This window comes from Pseudopodoces humilis, chromosome 29 (genome assembly GCF_049639895.1).
Source record: "Pseudopodoces humilis isolate 2021_Gansu_Grassland_sample_001 chromosome 29, ASM4963989v1, whole genome shotgun sequence".
Lineage (NCBI taxonomy): Eukaryota > Metazoa > Chordata > Aves > Passeriformes > Paridae > Pseudopodoces > Pseudopodoces humilis.
In genome coordinates this window covers 602791-621740 of record NC_142228.1, presented here as the reverse complement: position 1 = coordinate 621740, position 18950 = coordinate 602791, and the positions used below count along the sequence as shown (strand labels likewise).

General features: G+C 69.6%; 2 protein-coding genes across 7 annotated transcripts; one reads left to right on the top strand and one right to left on the bottom strand.

Moving 5' to 3' along the window:
• The first annotated feature begins 53 nt into the window (after nucleotides 1-53).
• On the top strand, nucleotides 54-4609 carry G6PC3 (glucose-6-phosphatase catalytic subunit 3). The gene is made up of 7 exons (XM_014261022.2): nucleotides 54-144; nucleotides 763-989; nucleotides 1707-1813; nucleotides 1978-2068; nucleotides 2136-2254; nucleotides 2343-2484; nucleotides 2804-4609. Exons 1-7 carry the CDS (start codon nucleotides 127-129, stop codon nucleotides 3153-3155), a joined length of 1056 nt encoding a protein of 351 aa, XP_014116497.2. The 5' UTR covers nucleotides 54-126; the 3' UTR covers nucleotides 3156-4609.
• Nucleotides 3988-18593, bottom strand: HDAC5 (histone deacetylase 5). Of its 6 annotated transcripts, none has more exons than XM_088067957.1 (26): nucleotides 18496-18588; nucleotides 16131-16205; nucleotides 14074-14288; nucleotides 13528-13660; nucleotides 13275-13389; nucleotides 13052-13179; nucleotides 12844-12975; nucleotides 12233-12339; nucleotides 11150-11278; nucleotides 10554-10785; nucleotides 10119-10306; nucleotides 9515-9790; nucleotides 9074-9224; nucleotides 8579-8712; nucleotides 8381-8501; nucleotides 7967-8016; nucleotides 7788-7895; nucleotides 7588-7643; nucleotides 7424-7511; nucleotides 7217-7336; nucleotides 7030-7127; nucleotides 6639-6757; nucleotides 6429-6562; nucleotides 6113-6197; nucleotides 5828-5981; nucleotides 3988-5409 (listed from the first exon to the last, which is right to left on the bottom strand). In XM_088067957.1, exons 1-26 carry the CDS (start codon nucleotides 18515-18517, stop codon nucleotides 5370-5372), a joined length of 3210 nt encoding a protein of 1069 aa, XP_087924083.1. In that variant the 5' UTR covers nucleotides 18518-18588; the 3' UTR covers nucleotides 3988-5369. The 6 variants fall into 6 exon arrangements, with proteins under 6 accessions (XP_087924083.1, XP_087924088.1, XP_087924085.1 ...); XM_088067962.1 differs by having other exon boundaries at nucleotides 11150-11275; nucleotides 13528-13657; nucleotides 18496-18586; XM_088067959.1 differs by having other exon boundaries at nucleotides 11150-11275; nucleotides 18496-18585.
• Between the last annotated feature and the right edge of the window lie 357 nt (nucleotides 18594-18950).

Genomic DNA, 18950 nt, shown 5'->3' with positions numbered 1-18950 from the left:
GAGCGCACCCCGGCCGCTTTTTGTCCCTCCCGCCCCGCCGTAGAGCGCCGCCCCGCGGGCGGTGATGGGAAGTGTAGGCAGAAGAGGGCGCTGAGAACGGCGGGAGGGAGTTGAGGGGTCCCCGGGATGAAGCCCCCCCCTGAGGTACCTCCCGCCGGTACCGGGGGTTGGGGAGCACCGCGGGGAGGTTTGAGGAGGGTCAGGGCGGCTCAGAGGCTGCTGGTTGGAATGGGGAGGCCGCGGGTCTGATGTAAGGGAGACCCCAGGGAGGCCTCAGGCCTGAGAGCAGAGGGAGGCCCAGAGGGGCCCCAGGGAGGCCCAGGACCCGCTTTAGGGAGACCCCAGGAAAACCCCAAAGAAAACCCAGGGTGGCTCCAGGGAGGACTCCAGGGACACCCCAGGCCTTCTGCAGAATCACCTCAGGGAGACACGGGAGGTTTCCAAGGGAAAGTCCCAGGGAGGTGGTGGCTCTTTGGAGCATCACAGCTGCTCCAGCAAATCCCCAGCAATCCCCTGATCCTGCCCAGATCCCAGAGCCACAGGTCTGTTCTGCCAGGACCCCCCAGCAGAAATTTGGGAGCCATTTGTGGGCAAACTTCAAGTGGTGAATGAGTCCCTGAATCAGTGCCAAGGCATCCCTCGGGATCCAGCCACCTCCCACCCTGATCCCAAGGGATTCCTGGGGATCCAGCCACCTCCCACCCTGATCCCAAGGGATTCCTGGGGATCCGTGCGGGGGCTGATGTCCCTCCTGTGTCCCAGCCCAGTGCCATGGATGCCCTGCATGAGGCCGGGATCCACGCAGCCGTGGCCCTGCAGGCTGGGCCGCCCTGGCTGGAGCAGTTCTGGCTCTTCCTGACCTCCCACCTGGATCCCGGTTCCATCTACACCATCTGCTTCCCGCTGGCCCGCGGGCTGGACGACCACGTGTCCATGATGGTCCTCTGGATCGCCCTCGTGGCCGAGTGGCTCAACGTGGTCCTCAAATGGTGAGGGGGGACACGGAGGGGGGCACTGGGACACTCCCGGCTCCCTGCCTGTGGAATTCTGGCCAGAGACTCCCCGCTCCCTGCCTGCGGCATTCCACAGGGTCACCGGAGCTGCCCCAAGCATCTGCCAGGAATTCCTGGCAGAGAAAACCCCAGGAGGCGGCAGGACTGCCAAGGGAATCCTGTCCTCCCGCTGTGGCTTCATCCCTGGGAATCCCGGGATGGGCTGCAGGGATCCTGCCCTCCTGGATCCCCTGGGATGGGCTGCAGGGATCCTGCCCTCCTGGATCCTTTGGGATGGGCTGCAGGGATCCTGCCCTCCTGGATCCTTTGGGATGGGCTGCAGGGATCCTGCCCTCCTGGATCCTTTGGGATGGGCTGCAGGGATCCTGCCCTCCTGGATCCTTTGGGATGGGCTGCAGGGATCCTGCCCTCCTGGATCCTTTGGGATGGGCTGCAGGGATCCTGCCCTCCTGGATCCCCTGGGATGGGCTGCAGGGATCCTGCCCTCCTGGATCCCCTGGGATGGGCTGCAGGGATCCTGCCCTCCTGGATCCTTTGGGATGGGCTGCAGGGATCCTGCCCTCCTGGATCCCCTGGGATGGGCTGCAGGGATCCTGCCCTCCTGGATCCCCTGGGATGGGCTGCAGGGATCCTGCCCCCCAGCTTTCGGGGCTGGCTGTCTCTCCCACGGCTCCGTGCTCTCCCTGCCCGCAGGTTCCTGTTCGGGGAGCGCCCGTACTGGTGGATCCACGAGTCGGGGCTCTCCAGCCGGGAGCAGCTCCCGCTGCACCAGTTCCCGGTCACCTGCGAGACGGGCCCGGGTGAGTCACAGCTCGGGCAGCCCCGGGATCCACAAGGATTCCATGTGGGAATGCTGGGCTGGAAGCGGGAAAAGCCGGGAGCAGCGGGGAAGGGTTGGGTTTGACATTCCCAGCTCTTCTCCCGCTGGGACACGCTCCCCTCAGCCCCGTGTTTCATCCCCCAGGGAGCCCCTCGGGCCACTGCATGATCCTGGGGGCGGCCCTGTGGCCGATTGTCACCACGCTGAGCACGGCAGTGTCCCGGTACACGCGGAGGTGAGTGCGGGGTGGGCGGCGCTGGGTGGATCCCGCCCTGCCCCCGGCTGACCCCGTTCCCTTCCAGCCGGCTGCTCAGGCTGATCCCGTTCCTTGCCTACATCCTCCTGCTGGTGGCCATGGGGCTCTCCCGGATCTTCGTCCTGGCCCACTTCCCCCATCAGGTGCTCACCGGCTCCCTGGCAGGTGAGGGGAGGCACCCCAGCTCCTTCCCCTTCCCCCCAGCCCCTTCCCAGTCCATCCCAGTGCCGACCCCGCCTGTTCCCGCTGCCAGGGATGGCTCTGGGCTGGGGGCTGCAGCGCTGGCCCCCCAACTTCCTCAAGTGCCGCTTCTTCCTGGTGACGGCCCTGGGGCTGCTCCTGGGCGCGCTGGCCCTGCACGGGCTGGCCACGGCCGCGGGGCTGGACCTGGACTGGTGAGTGCCCGGGGCCAGGGGGGTCCCGGAGGGTCCCGGGGGTGCCCCAGGGGGCAGAGGGGTCCCAGGGGGTACCCCAGGGATCTGCCCACAGGCAGGGGGTTATCCCCGAGGAGCAGCCCTCCCTCCTGGAGGGAGTTATCCCCAGGAATCTTCTCCCGCAGTATTTTTGCGGGGTGCAGGACTAACCCCAGGGATATTCCCCCCCGGGCTCCAGGGATCCGTCCCCCAAGCAGTTCGGGGAGGGGGCTGTCCCCAAAGCTCTGTCCCCAGAGCGTTTTTGGGGGTTCACACCGCAAGCCCCGCGCTCCCCCCGCAGGTCGCTCCGTCGGGCCAGCGCCCGCTGCTCGGACCCGAGCTGGCTGCGGCCCGAGACGCGGCCCTGGGCCTCGCTGTGCCGGGTGAGCGGCAGCGCGCTGGGGCTGGCCCTGGCCGCCCGGCACCCCCTGAGCCGCCGCGCTGCCCAGGAGCTGCGGGGGCTGGAGCCGCCGCTGGGCAGCGCCACGCTGGGGCTGCTGGCGCTGGACGTGCTGCACAAGCTGCCCAAGAGCGAGGACACGGCCCTCTGGTACCTCAACGTGGGCGCCCGCTACACCCTGGGGCCCGTGCTGGTGGGCTCCCTCCTGCCCCAGCTCATCCTCACGCTCCGGCGGCTCCGGGCAGCCCCCTAAACCCGCCCCCCATATAGAGTAGGGGGCCCCGCTCCGCTCCCAGTTCATCCCCGCCTGTCCCAGGGACCCCCAAATTGAGTGGAGGGTGTCTGCTCTGCTCCCAGTTCATTCTCACACTCCTTTTGCCCCAGGGACCCCCAAACTGAGTAGGGGGTCTCAGTTCAGAGCCTGTCCCAGTTCATCCTCACCTCCCCTTCCCCCCCAAAGTGGGTGGGGGGTTTCTGAGTTCCCGGTTCACTCTCACTCCTCTCCCCACCCTGAGCAGTTGTCCCAGTTCACGCTCGGCCCCCCCGGCCCCAGGGACTGCCCCCCACCCCGGGAAGGGGGTCCCTGCTCCCGGGGGCTCCGTGCCCATCCCCGGGGGCTCCAGGCCAGGGGACCCCCCCCGGGCAGAGCTGGGGGTGCGCGGCGGCTCTGGGGACACGGCACAGGGACAGCCACGGGGGGCGCGGAGCTGCCACCCCCCGCCCCAGCCCCCCCCCAGTTCTCCCCTCTGCAGCAGGGATGGGACCCCCAGCCCCGCCGGGACCCCCCCTCTTAGCTCGGTGTGTGTGGGGCTCCCCCCGTTTGGAACCAAATAAAGCACCGAAACCAAGCCGGGCCCCGAGTCCTGCGGGGGGGGACACGGGCAGGGGAACAGAGCCCCCCCCAGCCCGGGGGGCGACAAAGGGGACCCTCCCCGGTCCCTCCCTGCGCCTCTTGCGGTGCCCGGGGAAACTGAGGCACGCGGGGAGGAAAAGGGGACAGAGAGAAGGGACGCGGGGACAGAAAAGGGGACACGGGGCACCAGCACCACCCCCCCGGCCCCCCCAGAGGCAGCGGGCCCGGCGGGTATTGCCAGAAACAGTTTATTTATACAAGGACGAACATCGGTGACATCTTACAAAATACCGAACCGAGACCCAGAGCGAGCGCGAGCGGGGGCACGGACGGGAGCGGGGGGGACACGGGGACACACGGCGGGCCGGGGGGGGGACACCGGCACAAAGCAAGCCGGGCACGCTGCCGGGGGGCCGGGACCCTCCTCTCCCCCCGCCCCCCCAATCCAGAGGCGCTTCCCCGGCCTGGGATGGGGAGGGGGATCCCCCCCACACTCGGGGTGTCCCCAGGGTTGGGGACACGCACGGCGGGGACCTCGCTGTCATCCCCCGCTCCTCACCCTAAACCAGGCTCCTCCCTCCCCGGGAGAGGGGACAAGGACAGCCTGAGCCCTCTGTCCTAATTTGGGACCACCCCAAATTCCCCCCACCCCTGGAATAACTTAACCCACGACGCGCTGTCCCTATCCCCGCCCCCCCATTAAAAAAATACTATTAAATAATCAATCTGTAATAAAATTATATCCCTTTTTCTGGGGGGGGAGTTGGGTGGTTTTCTCTCTTTTAAAGCTAAAATCGCTCCGAGGCCCCTCCGGCTGGTGACAAAACAGGAAAATAAAGTGGTTTTTCCTCTTTTTTTTTTTTTTATCTTTTTTTTTTTTTTTTTTCCCTCTCCTGTAAGGACAAATTTGATCCCAACGAAGGCGCCGGGGTGACAAAGGGACGGGGCGGGGGGACAGGGCTCGTCCCTTTGTCTCGTGTCCCTGTCCCAAACGGGGAGGCCCAAGGGAAAAACAACAAACCCAAGAAAATGAAGAAAACCCAAAACGAAGGGAAATTAAGGCATTAAAAAAAAATACTTACTTAAAGGCACGAATATTTCCCCATCGCCTCCCCCGGGGGGGGACGGGTGCCGGAGCCAGGGAGGGAACGAGGGGGGAGACACACGAAAATAGGCGGAAAATAAGGAAAAACCCCTAAAAAAAAAATCTCGAGGAGCCCCGGGGGGGTCCGGGCAGTGCCGGGGGGACCCGACGGACACGGGGGGGACACGGGGGGACACAGGGGGGGACAGGGGGTGCTGGTGGAACCGCTGCTGCACAAGAGACACGACCGCAAACACTGCGGGGAGCCGGGGGCACAGGACGGGCGGGGGGATTTTTTTGTGTTTTTTTCTCCTCTTTTTAATAGAAAAAGAAAATATTTTCCTCTTTTTTTTTCTGGTTTTCCTTTCGTGTTCTGCCTTTTTTTTTTTTCTTTGTCTTTTTTTTTTTTTTTAAGTGGTTTTTTTTGTGTATTTTGGATTTTTTTTTTATCCTTTTACTGTGATTTTTTGTGTGTGTGTGTTTTTCGTCTCTTCCGGGTGTTCCTTGGTTTTCCGGGCGATCCGGGCTGGTCAGAGCGTGGGCTCGGCCTCCATGGGCTCCTCCGCTGGCCTGGGCAGGGCAGGGACAAGTGTCTGTCACCTCCAGTGTCCCCCCAGTGTCCCCCTGGCTCCATTCACACTGCCCATGTCCTGCCAGTGTCACCCCCAGTGTCATCCCCTGCTCTGAGCGACCCCCCAGTGTCCCCCCAGTGTCACTCCCAGCTCCATTCACACCCCCAGTGTCCCCCCGTGTCCCCCCGTGTCCCCCCCGTGTCCCCCGTGTCCCCCCCGTGTCTCCCCGTGTCCCCCAGTGTCCCCCCGTGTCTCCCCAGTGTCCCCCCGTGTCCCCCCCGTGTCCCCCCCGTGTCCCCCCGTGTCCCCCCCGTGTCTCCCCAGTGTCCCCCCGTGTCCCCCCCGTGTCTCCCCAGTGTCCCCCCCGTGTCCCCCCGTGTCTCCCCAGTGTCCCCCCCGTGTCCCCCGTGCCGTACCTGCCCCGGGGGTCTGTCCCCCCGTGCTCGGCCCCCACGGACAGCAGGGCCATCGCTGTCACCGTCTCTGCCTCCTCGCTGTCCCCTCGCTGCGCCTCCAGCAGGGACCGGCCCACGGCGGCGGCGAAGCGCCGGACGGAGCCCCAGTGCCGGCCTGCGGGGCGGGCACGGGCGGCACGGGCCCCCCGAGACCCCCGGGACCCCCCCGGACCCCCCCGCCACCGAGCCGCCCCCCGGGACCCCTCCCGAGCCCCCCGGGACCCCTCCCGAGCCCCCCGGTCTCACTCTGGATCTCGATGACTTTCTCCAGCGTGGCCACCGCGTTCACGTTGGGCTTCTGCTGCAGCAGGGCCGGGTCCAGCGGCTCCAGCTGGGGGGGACACGCCGTGAGCCCCCCAAAACTGACACCGGCACCCCCAAAGGGACAGCGGGGACACGCCGTGAGCCCCCCAAAACTGACACCGGCACCCCCAAAGGGACAGCGGGGACACGCCGTGAGCCCCCCACCGAGCAAGGAGGGGGAACTGAGGCACAGCACGGGGTGTGCGCCCCGGAACGCCCCTGGGGCAGGGCTGGGGGGGCTCGGGGGTGTCCCCCGTACCTCGAGGCCGAGCAGGGCGGTGACACACGCCTCGGACGCGTCGCAGATCGCTGTCAGGTCGTGTCCCCCCTCCAGCGCCAGCACCACCCGGCCCCCCGCCAGCATCATCAGCTGCTTCGTCAGGTGCCCGAAACCTGGGGGGCACCGAGGGGGGGTGAGGGGCGGCCGGGCCGGGGTCCCCGCCCCGAGACACCCCCGGACCCCACTCACACTTGGCGGTGACGGAGTAGCCACCCAGCGGGGACAGGTGGCCCTCGACGGCGTCGAAGCCGGCAGAGACCAGCACCAGGTCCGGGGAGAACTCGTTGGCGATGGGCATCACCACGGTCCTGGGGGCAGCGGCGGCTCGGGACCCCCCCAGGGCTGGGGCAGCCCCCCAGGGCTGGGGAGCCCCCCAAGAGGGCAGGGACACCCCCCAGGACGTGGGGATCCCCCCCAGAGTACAGGGACACCCCAGGGCTGGGGGAGCAGGAACACCCCCCGAGGTGTGCAGGGACCCCCCCAGGATCCAGGGGACCCCCCCGGCTGCACAGAGACCCCTCCCCCAGGACACAGAGACCCCTCCCAAAGGACAGAGCCCCCCGCAGGTGCAGCCCCCCACCTGAAGGCTGTCAGGTACTCCACGTCCCCGATCGGGGGGTCCACGCCGCCGGTCCAGGCGATGTTGATGTTGTAGCCCACGCCCAGCCCGCTGCCCACCTGGGCACAGCCACAGGTGACCCCCCCGTGCCACAGCCAGGGCCGGGGGGGGGACGGGGGAGCCCCCAACCCCCAAATTCCCCCGGTACCTCCTCGGGGGCGCCGCTGCCCGGGAAGAAGTTGCCGTCGTCGTAGCGGTGCAGGGAGATGTAGAGCACGTGGGGGTCGCTGTAAAAGGCCTGCTGGGTCCCGTTCCCGTGGTGGATGTCCTGGGGGGACGCCTGGGCGTCAGGGACCCCCCCACGCGCACCCACGGGGTCCCCGAGGCCTGTGGGGTCCCCCCTGTCCCACCTTACCCAGTCCACGATGAGGATCCTGCCCACGCTGAGCCGCTGCTGCAGCAGCTTGGCCGAGATGGCCACCGAGTTGAAGAAGCAGAAGCCCCTGGGGACAAGGGACACGGGACATGGGTGGAGGGGGTGGCCCTGCACGGGGGTCCCGACCCTGTCCCTGCACTCACATGGCCGTGGACTCCTCGGCGTGGTGGCCTGGGGGACGGATGACGGCGAAGCCATTCTGGGGGACAGAGAAGGACACGTGTGGCACTGGGACACAGCCGGGACAGGCGGACAGGCGCGGGGCAGAGAGGGACATGCGCAGGGTGACAGGGACACGTGCAGGGTGACAGGGTGACACAGGGTGACAGGGACACGCGCTCACCTTGACCTCCCCCGCGGCCACCTTGAAGGCCAGCTCGAGCAGGCAGCCCACGGCCGTGCGCACCGCGCTGGACGAGTGCAGCTCGTTCCACACCGTGTCACTGTCCACCTGCGGGGACACCGGGGCTCAGCGGGGCACGGCCACCCCGGGGACACCCCCGGCCCGTGCCCCACACTCACCCCGATGCCCCCGCACGGCAGCACCGCGTACGTCTTCGGAGTGATGGGACCTGCGGGGTCAAGGGGTGACGGGGAAAAGGGGACACAGGGGTCCTGTGGGACAAGGGGACCTCCGAGCACCCCAAGGGAACCCCAGGGGACAGGGGGATCCCATGGCACCCTCGGGCACCCCAAGGGACTGAGAACCCCAGGGGACGAGGAGCCCACGGGACAGGAGGAACCCCAGGGGACAGAGACACCCGTGGGACCCCTGAACACCCCACGGATTGGGACCCCCCGTGGGCCACGGACTCTCCCGGACACCCCAGGGGACGTGGACCCGCAGGGAACAGAGGGATCACGAGGAACAGGGCAGCAAGGTGACCCCAGCTCCAAAGAGGGGGGTCCCAGGCTTTGGGGACCCCCGGCACCCACCCAGCAGCTTTTTGCTGTCCAGTTTCTGGCGGTTCAGGGGGCTGGTGCCGTAGAGCAGCGCGTGGTGCTCCGAGTGCACCGTCTGGATCTCCTCCAGCGTCGCCTTCCTGCCCCGGATCCGCTGGGAAGGGGCACAGGCTGAGCCCCCCGGGCTCCCGGCGCCCTCCCGCCCCCCCGGGCCGCGGGGAGCCCCCTCACCTCGCACTTGCCGAGCAGCCCCGTCTCCTGCAGCCGGGACCAGATGCTCTGGATGCGGCCGGCGTGCTCGGGGTGGATGGTGGTGTTCCCGCAGGTGCACTGGTGCTTCAGCATGAACGTGTCGTACACCACGCCTGGGCACAGCACAGCTGGCACAGCTGGCACCCGGGGGACACCCCCAGGGAGGGGCAGCCCCAGGGGGAAGGGGGATCCCACGGGATATGGGGACCCCCGGGCACCCCCGGGTGCTGGGAACCCCAGGGGACAGGGAGAATCTGTGGAGCAGGGGCCCCCCGAGCACCCCAGGATTTGGGAACCCCAGGGAATCCCACGGGAGAGGAACATCCACAACCCCACCACGGAATGGGACCCTCGGGGAGGGGGCACAGCCCCCCTGGCATCCCCCGTGGGACGGGACCCCCCCCCATCACCCCGAGGGACGCAGAACCCCGCGGCACAGGGACCCCCGACCCCCCGGTGCCCCCGGGGCCGTACCTGTGGTGAAGAGGTGTTTGGGGGGCCCCTCGGGCTGGGCGGGTTTGACGCTGGCGGGGGACGATTGGGTGCGGGCGAGGGCGGGGTGGGGCAGAGCCAGGACCCCCAGGGGGGGCGCGGGGAAGAGCTGCAGCGGCGCCTCGGGGTACACCTGGGGAGGGGGCGGGGATGAGTCACGGCTGGGGACGGGGGGGGGTCACACACGGGGGCGGCGGGGACAGGGGGACGGAGGGGGGATGAGTCACCGACCCTTCCGAGTCATCGCTGCGGCAGCGCAGGGCGGCTGGGTCCCCAAAAACGGGGGGAGGGGACACACGACAGGGCTGGGAGCAGAGCGGGGGGCACGGGGTGCTCGCACAAAGGGGTGCACGGGGTGCTCGTGATGGAGTTTGGGGGGATGGAGGGAGCCGGGGGGGGGTCTGGGCCCCCCCGAAGTCTCACCTGCTTGTAGGTGACCCCCAGCTCTGCGACGTCGGGGTCCCCAGGGGGCTCGGCCTCGTCCCCGCTGTCACCCGGCTCCTGGCAGCCCTCGGGCTCCTGTGGCTGCTCCGGGGGGTCCCCGGCCTCTGGGGACACGAGGGCGAGGGGGGGACCGAGGGGGGGCCCGGGGGGGCCTCTCTCACCCGGGGGGGGCGATTGCTGCTCCGTCAGCTCCTCCTCTGTCTCCTCGGGGTGGGTGGGGGGCTGCCGTGCCAGCTCCCCCCCTTTGGGGAGCAGCTGGGGGCACGGGGGTCAAGTGATCCCCCACAGCCCGTGTCCGCCCCACAGCCGCCCCACGGCCACCCAGGACCCGCCCCACACCTACCCCACGCCCCAGTCACCCCACAGCCACCCCCACACCTTTGTCCAGTCCTTCCCCTGCTTCCCATCCTGTGCCTCAGTTTCCCCTGCTTGCACCGCCCCTCCCCGCTGTATTTTGGGGTTCAGCGGTGCCCCAGTGACCCCAGCCCCTCCAGTGCCCCACAGCCACCCAACACCCACCCTCCTTCCCGTTCCCACCCCCGGCCCCGCTCCCACCCCCGCGCCCCCCGCGCCCCCCGCCCACCTTGCCCAGCTGGAGCTGCTGCTTGTCGAGGAAGTGGTGCTGGAGGGGGCCGTGGGGCAGGCTCTGGGGGCTCTGGGGCAGCGGGGATGACTGCGTGCGGCTCAGGGGCCGGTGCCGCGGCAGTTTGCTCCCACGGGGACCCCCCCCGCGCTCCCCGGTCACCAGCGGGGACTGCCCGTGCAGGGGCACTGCGGACACGGCGTCAGTGGGGCTCCCCACGCCCCCCGAGACCCCCGGCGAGGCTGGGGGGGAGCGTGGGGGGCCGCTACGGGGGGAACCGGGCGAGGACTGGAGGAAAGTCCGGGGGGAAACCGGAGAAGGGTGGGAGGGAAAGTCGGGAAGGACCGAGGGGAGAACCGGGGGGGGAAACTGAGGAAGGGCTGGGGGGGAGCCGGGCAGGGAGTGAGGGCAGCCCGGGGGTCCCGGGGGGCTCACCGGCAATGAGGGTGCTCTGCTGCCGCGCCTGCTCCAGCAGCAGCACGTGCTGCAGCAGCGACGGGGGCCCGGCCGGGGCGTCCCCGTCCAGGGCCACCCCCAGCAGGCACCCCGGGATCGAGGACGTGCTCAGGAACTTCCCGGTGAGGGCGGCCCCGGGGCGCAGCGGGGACACCCCCGGGGGCACCCCCGGCCGCTCGCCCTCCGCCTGTGGCGACAGCTTGGGGGACACCTGCGGGGACAGCGGTGCCACCGGCGCTCCGCACATCCCCCGGGGGTGCCAGACCCCCGTGCCACCCCCGGGGGGTCCCCACACGGCTGCTGTAGGGTGCCAGACCCCCGTGCCACCCCCGGGGGGTCCCCACACGGCTGCTGTAGGGTGCCAGACCCCCGTGCCACCCCCCACCGTATCCCCGTATCCTCCCCGTGGGGGTTCCAGGTCTCAGCGCCACCCACCGCGGTGTCCCCCTGTCCCCCAGGGGTCCTCACGTTCCCCCTGGGGAGGTCCAGGTCCCCGTGCCACCCCCCCGGGGGTCCCACCACGGGCACCAAGTCCCAGTGCCACCCACCACAGGGTCCCCGTGCCCCCCACTCACGGGGAGGTGGGCGCTGGTGACGGTGACAGTGGCCTGCAGCCCCAGGGACAGGTTGGGCAGCGATGGGGACGTGTAGAGGCTGAGCTGGGCCCCGTCCAGGGCCAGGGCGCGGGGCTGGGGCAGGAGCTGCTGTGGCACCACGGCAAACACGGCATCAACGCGCGTGGGGACACAGCAATGACACGTGTGGGGACATGGCAATGACACGTGTGGGGACATGGCAGGGACACGTGTGGGGACACGGCAGGGACACGTGTGGGGACACGGCAGGGACACGTGTGGGGACACAGCAATGACACGTGTGGGGACACAGCAATGACACGTGTGGGGACACGGCAATGACACGTGTGGGGACAGGGCAGGGACACGTGTGGGGACATGGCAATGACACGCGTGGGGACACGGCAGGGACACGTGTGGGGACACAGCAATGACACGTGTGGGGACATGGCAGGGACACGTGTGGGGACACAGCAATGACACGTGTGGGGACAGGGCAATGACACGTGTGGGGACACGGCAGGGACACGTGTGGGGACAGGGCAGGGACACGTGTGGGGACACAGCAATGACACGTGTGGGGACAGGGCAATGACACGTGTGGGGACACGGCAATGACACGTGTGGGGACATGGCAATGACACGTGTGGGGACAGGGCAGGGACACGTGTGGGGACACGGCAATGACACGTGTGGGGACACAGCAATGACACGTGTGGGGACAGGGCAGGGACACGTGTGGGGACACGGCAATGACACGTGTGGGGACACAGCAATGACACGTGTGGGGACACGGCAATGACACGTGTGGGGACACAGCAATGACACGCGTGGGGACACGGCAGGGACACGTGTGGGGACACGGCAATGACACGTGTGGGGACAGGGCAGGGACACGTGTGGGGACACGGCAGGGACACGTGTGGGGACACAGCAATGACACGTGTGGGGACACGGCAATGACACGTGTGGGGACACGGCAGGGACACGTGTGGGGACACGGCAATGACACGTGTGGGGACAGGGCACACTCAGAGCCCCCCCACACGCGCGTGTCCCCGTCCCTGTCCCCCCGGGCCGTACCTCGCTGTGGATGTTGGGGACAGACGCGGCCAGGCCGTTGTGGGCACCGTGGGAGCTGTTGGGGGAGCTGGGCCCTGACCCGGGGGCGCTGCTGCAAACCGAGGACACTGCGGGACACGAACGTGTCACACACGGGCACTGTGTCACCCCGTGTGTCACACACGGGCACAGGGACACTGACACTGTGTCACCCCGTGTGTCACACACTGACACTGTGTCACCCCGTGTGTCACACACTGACACTGTGTCACAGCGTGTGTCACACACTGACACTGTGTCACCCCGTGTGTCACACACTGACACTGTCACCCCGTGTGTCACACACTGATACCCCGTGTGTCACACACTGTCACCCCGTGTGTCACACACTGACACTGTGGCACAGCGTGTGTCACACACTGACACCCCGTGTGTCACACACTGACACTGTCACCCCGTGTGTCACACACTGACACCCCGTGTGTCACACACTGACACTGTCACCCCGTGTGTCACACCAGCCCCAGCAGCCCCGGCGCCCCGCGGGGGCTCTGGGGAAGCAGCCGGTGGCTTGGGGACAGGGTGGCAGGCAGCGAGTCCCGGCCCGTGTCCCCCGGCGTGTCCCCACGCACCGGTGATCTCCACGTGGCGCTTGCGGAAGGCGCTGAGCACGGAGCCGTCGCGGCGCCGCAGGAGGGGACTGCTCCTCCGCTCCGCCACCTTCTGCTTCAGCCGCGACCGCACCTTCAGGTTGGGCTCCGAGGCTGGGGACCCCGAAACGTGTCACCCGGAGGTGGCACCGGCACCCCCGCGGGCGCGGCGCCCCCCGCCCGCACCCACCGGTTTTGCGGAGCGGGAAATCATCGCGGCCGTCGTAGGTGCCGAGGAGGGGGAGCTTGTAGGACGGGGGGGTCCCCGGGCTGCCGGTCTGGGGGGGGGAACTCTGGTCCAACGAGGTGTGGTGAGCCCTGGAGGGGGTGAAGGCGGCAGAGACCCCGCTAGGACACCCGCGTCACCCTCACGGTGCCTCGGGGGGGGTCCTGAGGGGCTCGGGGGCACCTACCAACATTTGGGGTGCTGGGGGAGGGAATGGTTGGGGGCGCCGGGGCCCGGCTCCTTCGTTTTGCTGAGCAGGAACTCCTGGAGCTTCAGCTTCACCTCGGTGCTGGCGATGGCGCCTGGGGGCACGGGGGGCTCAGGGGGGCAGCACACCCCACACCCCTCCCTAGAGCCCCACAGAAACCCCAGATCCCGCTGCACCCCCCAGCACATGCACCCCAATCCCCCCCGCCCCACCGCCCCCGGCCCCCGCTCACTGTCACGGCCGCGGTCCTTGGGGCGCAGGCTCTGGAGCTGCTCCAGGCGCTGCTGCTCCAGCTCCTGCCGCTCCCGCTGCCGCTGCTGCTCCAGCTCCTGCTGCCGGCGGGCGGCCAGGGCCTCCTGCTGCTGCTGTGGGGCGGGGGGCACCGCCGTGGGACCCCCGGCCCCTCCTCCTCGCCTCCACCCCGCTCACAGCCCCGCCCCACCGCGCTGGCACACCCGGTGTCCCCCCAAAGGCTCTGTCACCCTCCATCAGCGACACCCCACGGCTCCGTCACTCCCGGTGTCTCCCCCTATTGGCCCCCTCAACCCCCATATCCCGCCCCGTGGCCCCATCCCCCTTCAACAGCTCCATCACCCCCACATTCCGCCCCCACAGCTCCATCAGCTCCAGTACCCCCCCAAAATCCCCTTCCCCCCCCAGACTGGTGACACCCCACGGCTCCATCACCCCCAACAGCTCCATCCCCCCACACCCACGACACCCCACATCTCCAGCACCCCCGAGCTCCCCCCCAGCCCGGCCCTGCCCCCCCACCCACCTTGAGGTGCTTCTGGAGCTGGACCTGGTGCTGGCGGGTGAGGTGCTCGTGCTGCTTCTGGAACTCGGCGAAGAGCAGCTGCTTCTGGAGCTGCTGCTGCTGCTTCAGGGCCACCAGCTCCCGCTGCAGCTGCTGCTCCCGCGCCGCCGCCAGCCCCGCGTCCACCCCCGCCTCCGGCCCCGGCCCCTCCGGCCCCTCCGGCCCTGCCGGACACGCTGGGTCGGGGGGGGGAAAAGGGATGGGGACGTCCCGGGAATGATGGAGGGGGCTGGGAGTTGTTTAAAGGGGCAGTTTTGGGGTGGTCCAGGGTTTGGGGGTGTCCCAGGGTGATGGGGGTGGGGGGGGGGACTCGTTTAAGGGGCGCTTTGGGGGCGTTCCAAGGATGGGGGAGAGTCGGGGGAGGTTTGGGGCAGGAGCTCGGGGTTGTCGGGTGCATTCAGGGGCTGTGCGGGGGTGTCAAGGAAGCCCTCGGGGGTCTCCCCCCAGCCCCAACCCCCTGGATCAACCCCCACCTCAGTTAACCCCCCCAAAAATAAAAACGGGGGCGCCCCCCCCCCAACCCGAGCCCCTCCATCTGCAGCACACACCGACCAACCCCGAGTGCTGCGGGGGGGGGGGGGGAAACAGCGACCCCCGCCCCCCCAACATCCCCGGGGGGCGCAGACCCCCCAGCAGCGAGGGGCAGGGGGCGGGGAGCGGGGGGCGCTGTCCCCACGCACACAGGAAGGCGGGGGCGGGGGGGGGGCTCGCGGTGCACGGTAGTGATGAACCCCCCCCAGCCCCCTCCCCCGGCCGCACGTCGGGCACTGACGCGTCCCCGCACGGACCCACGGACGTCACCGTCACCACGGACCCCCCACCGTCACCGTCACCGTCACCCCCGGCTCCGACAGACCCCTCCCCAAGGACAGCCAGCCCCCCCCGGAGTCACACATCCCCCCCCCCGGTGTCACACAGCCCCCTCCCAGTGTCACACAGACCCCCCCCCAAGGACAGCCAGCCCCCCCCGGTGTCACACAGCCCCCTCCCAGTGTCACACAGCCCCCCCGGGTCCCACACCGCCCCCCAAGAGAAGCAGCAGCACCCCCACATCCCGAGCACCCCCAGAGCCATGCAGCCCCCCCGGTTCAGCCCCGGGGTATCGCCTCTCCCGGGGTGCGCTTGGGGGTGCTCCTGCAGCCCCCCCAAACCCGCCAGGACCCCGGTGGGTGTCGGGGTGCAATGGGGGGTGTCAGCACCCAGCCCGAGGAGGGGGCGCCACTCGGGGGGGCTGGAATAGCCCCCGGAGGTGCCAGCCCGGCACTCTGGGCTCAGTGGCGGCTTTGGGCCACCAGCCCACCCTGAGAGGGACAGGGGATGTTTAACCCCTCCCTGCCCAGGACCCCCCAGAGAGGCGCCCGTGGGCACAATGGGGGTGTCCCGTGGGATGGGGACATGAGAGGGGCAGGGGGCAGGGCTGGAGCACCTGTCCTGACACACCTGTAGTGCACACCTGTCCTGTACGCCTGCAGTGCCACACCTGTCTTACACACCTGTCCTGCACACCTGTAGTGCACACCTGTCTTACACACCTGTCCTGTACACCTGCAGTGCACACCTGTCCTACACACCTGTCCTGCACACCTGTCCTGCACAGCTGTCCTGCACAGCTGTCCTGCACACCTGTTTTACACACCTGCCCTGCACACCTGTCCTGCACACCTGTCCTGCACAGCTGTCCTGCACAGCTGTCCTGCACACCTTACACACCTGTCCTGCACAGCTGTCCTGCACAGCTGTCCTGCACAGCTGTCCTGCACACCTGTCCTGCACAGCTGTCCTGCACAGCTGTCCTGCACACCTTACACACCTGTCCTGCACACCTGTCCTGCACACCTGTCCTGCACAGCTGTCCTGCACACACATTTGTGCAAGGGGGGCTCTCCCCCTTACACACCTGAGCACCCTCGCGTTCAGCAGCTCCCCCCGTGCGCAGCCCCGCGGACTCGCTGTCGATGCCAGCGGGTTTGGGGCGGTCTCGGGGGGTTTTGGGGGCGCGGGGGGCGGGCCCCACTCACCTGGGGCGGGCAGGGCAGCGTGCAGCGGGACACGGGGCAGGAGCTCCAGTGGGGGCTCGCGGCCGGACCCCCCCTCTGCGGAGAGACACCCGTGACCCCCCGAACGGGCTGGGAGCTGCGGGGGGCTGGGGGGGGGGCCACGTGCACCCCCACACCCAGCTCAGCTCCCCAAATCCCCGGCTGGGGAGATGCAGCTTGGGGGTCACAGAGCACCCCCGTTTTTTTGGGGTGATGGGAGCAAATGCGGCCCCCCCATTGCAGGCGGGGCAGGGCTGAAGGGCCCCCCACGCCCCCCCCCATCCAGGCTATTCTCTCCGGCGCCTGGAAATAGCCGGCGCACGGGAGGAGCCGGCTATAAATAGGGAATTGTGCCGGGGGGGCCACGACAGATCCCGGGAGGGGATGCGCTGTGTCCCCCCCCCCCCCCCCCCCCCGACACCCAGCTGCACCCCCGAACTGCCCCGGGGGCTGCGGGGCACGGGCTGCCCTGGCTGGAGGAGGCTGTGGGGGGACTGGGACCCCCACGACCCCCCCCACCTCCATCCCACCCCCCCACTTCCCCCTAATTGCCGGGGACGTTAATCCGCATCAGCGCTGCCGGGAATAAAACCTGGGATGTGCCGAGGGGGGATTAGCCCCCGCTTTGGGAAAATGAAGGCGGTCGGGCCCCCCAGGCCACTCAAGACCCCCGAACTCCCCCAACGGGAGCACCCCAAGAGGGGCTGGGGGCACAGATGCCAGCCCAGCGTTTCCCACCGGATCAGTGACCCCAAGCGGCTCCGCAGGGCCGAGCCGGGGGGGTGGAGGGGGTGACAAACTGCTGAGGTGCGGAACCCCCCCTTTTGGGGACGGGGGCCTCCCCCCGGTTACGGGGACCCCCCCCCAGCGCCCCGGCCCCGCTGCCCCGGCCGTGCGTAACCCCCCCGGCACCGCCACGTTTATTTACCACGCGTTAATCCCAAGCCAAGACTTTTAATAGCCGGGATATTTCTGGGACACCCCCCGCCCCCCCCGCTGCCCCCCCCGGGGTGCTTTGGGGCTTGACGTCAGCCCGGCTATTTCTGGTGCTGCCAGCGGGCAGGAGGCCGCGGGAATGGCCCCTCCTGGCTCCCGGACCCCCGGCCCGGCTCCCGGACCCCCGGCCCGGCTCCAGGACTCCCTTCCCGCTGCTCGGAGCCCCGTTCCCAGTCCCAGGCTCCTCTCCCGGCTCCCATGGCAGGGCGGAGGGGGGACCTGGCCCGTGCGGGCCCCTCCAGAGGTGGTGGCACATCTGGGGGACCCTCAGGGATATGGGGGGGAGCAGTGGTGACCTCCAGGAGCTCCGGGAGGGAAGGAGGGGAGCGAGAGCCGCGGGACCCCCCGGTTCTGGGATGAGGCTGGAAAAAGGAGCCCTGGGGGTGACGGAGCCCCCGGGGGTTGACTGGGGACCGCTGGGGTGCCACATCCCCGATGGCCCGGCTGAGACCTGTCCGGCTCCTCACTGCGGCCGCAAGATCACAGCACCCCCGAGGGGTCCCCAAAGCCCCCCGGACAGACCCAAAGCCGGGACGGGACCCCAAGGAAAGTGGCCCGGGGACGGCAGAGGCGGCCAGGCCGTGTCCCCGTGCCACCGTGTCCCCGTGCCACCGCGCCGCGTGCCAGCCCCGTGCCAGGCACCGGCCGGGCGACGCTCCAGCCCTGCGGCCGCTCCAAAAATACCGGCGGGCGGCTCGGGGGGGCCGGGGACGGAGGGGACACACACCCCCGTCCCCAACCGGCGGCGACTCCTTCCAGCGGGACACGGGGCGCTGCCACCGCCCCGGGCCTCAGTTTCCCCTCCAGAGGCCGCGGGTGTCGGCGCTGCCGCGTGTCCCCTCGGGGAGGGGACATGAGCGCGTCCAGATGTCGCCGGAGTTCCCAGCGGGATAATTACAGGGCGGCTCTGCCGGGGAACCAGCGGGACCTGGGGCACGGCCCTCGTGGTCACCACGGCTGTCCCCAGGGGGCCGCGGGGACGCGCCCCCGGTGGCATAAAGAGCCACGTGTGAGCCGGGCCACGCCGGTGACAGGAGCCGTGCCTCAGTTTCCCCTCACAGCAGGAGGATGCCGGGCTCTGGGAACACCGGGAAGGGGGCGGTGGCACGGGCTGGGATAACCGGGGGAGGGGGTGGCCGGCACGGCCCCGGTGCCCCCCGGAGCCCGGGCACCCCCAGGGCCGTGCCCGGCCGGGTGGAACGCTGCTGCGGCCCCCCGGCACCCCGATATCTGGTGGCAGGCACCCCGAGGGGCTCCTGGGCCGCAGGAGGGACACGGCGGTGACCGCGGCGTGCGGAGCGGCACTCGCTGCGGTGCCCAGGGGGTGCAGCCCCCCGGGCCGGGCTCTCACCTGTGTCGCTCTGGGGGTCCATGGTGGCCGGCGGCTGCCGGGGGGGCTCGCAGAGGCGCGTGTCCGTCAGCGCCGGCCGGGGCACCGGGGCTGTGCCCGCGCCGCCCGGGAGCCCTGCGGGACCAAGCGCCTGTCAGCACCCCGGGACCCCCAAAACCGCCCCCAGCATCCGGCGGGGCCCGCACCGAGCCCCCCTGAGCACCCACCCAGGGCAGGATGTGGCCCCGCTCCCCTCCGCTGTCCCCCGGGGTGGGGGGGCCTGTGGACACCCCCAGAAGGGACCCGGGGGGTCGGCAGCGCCACACAGGAAAAGGGGGGGGCTCCGCAGAGGGGGAGCCCAGGGCGATAGCTGGGAAGGACCCCCCGGCCGTGCCACCCCACAGGGACACGGATGGGACCCCCATAAGGACACGGGTGCAGGGGGGACACACGCTGCCCCCCCCGCGATGTCCCCG

Bases quoted from the DNA above. Each gene is read 5' to 3' on its own strand.
- G6PC3 (XM_014261022.2), top strand. The intron at 1,814-1,977 runs GTGAGTCACAGC...TTCATCCCCCAG, and splicing joins CACCTGCGAGACGGGCCCGG to GGAGCCCCTCGGGCCACTGC. The intron at 2,255-2,342 runs GTGAGGGGAGGC...TCCCGCTGCCAG, and splicing joins GCTCACCGGCTCCCTGGCAG to GGATGGCTCTGGGCTGGGGG.
- HDAC5 (XM_088067957.1), bottom strand. From the start codon at position 18,517: ATGGACCCCCAGAGCGACACAG. The intron at 10,786-11,149 runs GTGAGTGGGGGG...CTGTCCCCGCAG, and splicing joins TCACCAGCGCCCACCTCCCC to GTGTCCCCCAAGCTGTCGCC. The intron at 6,198-6,428 runs GTACGGGGGACA...TGTCCCCCCCAG, and splicing joins CCGCCCTGCTCGGCCTCGAG to CTGGAGCCGCTGGACCCGGC.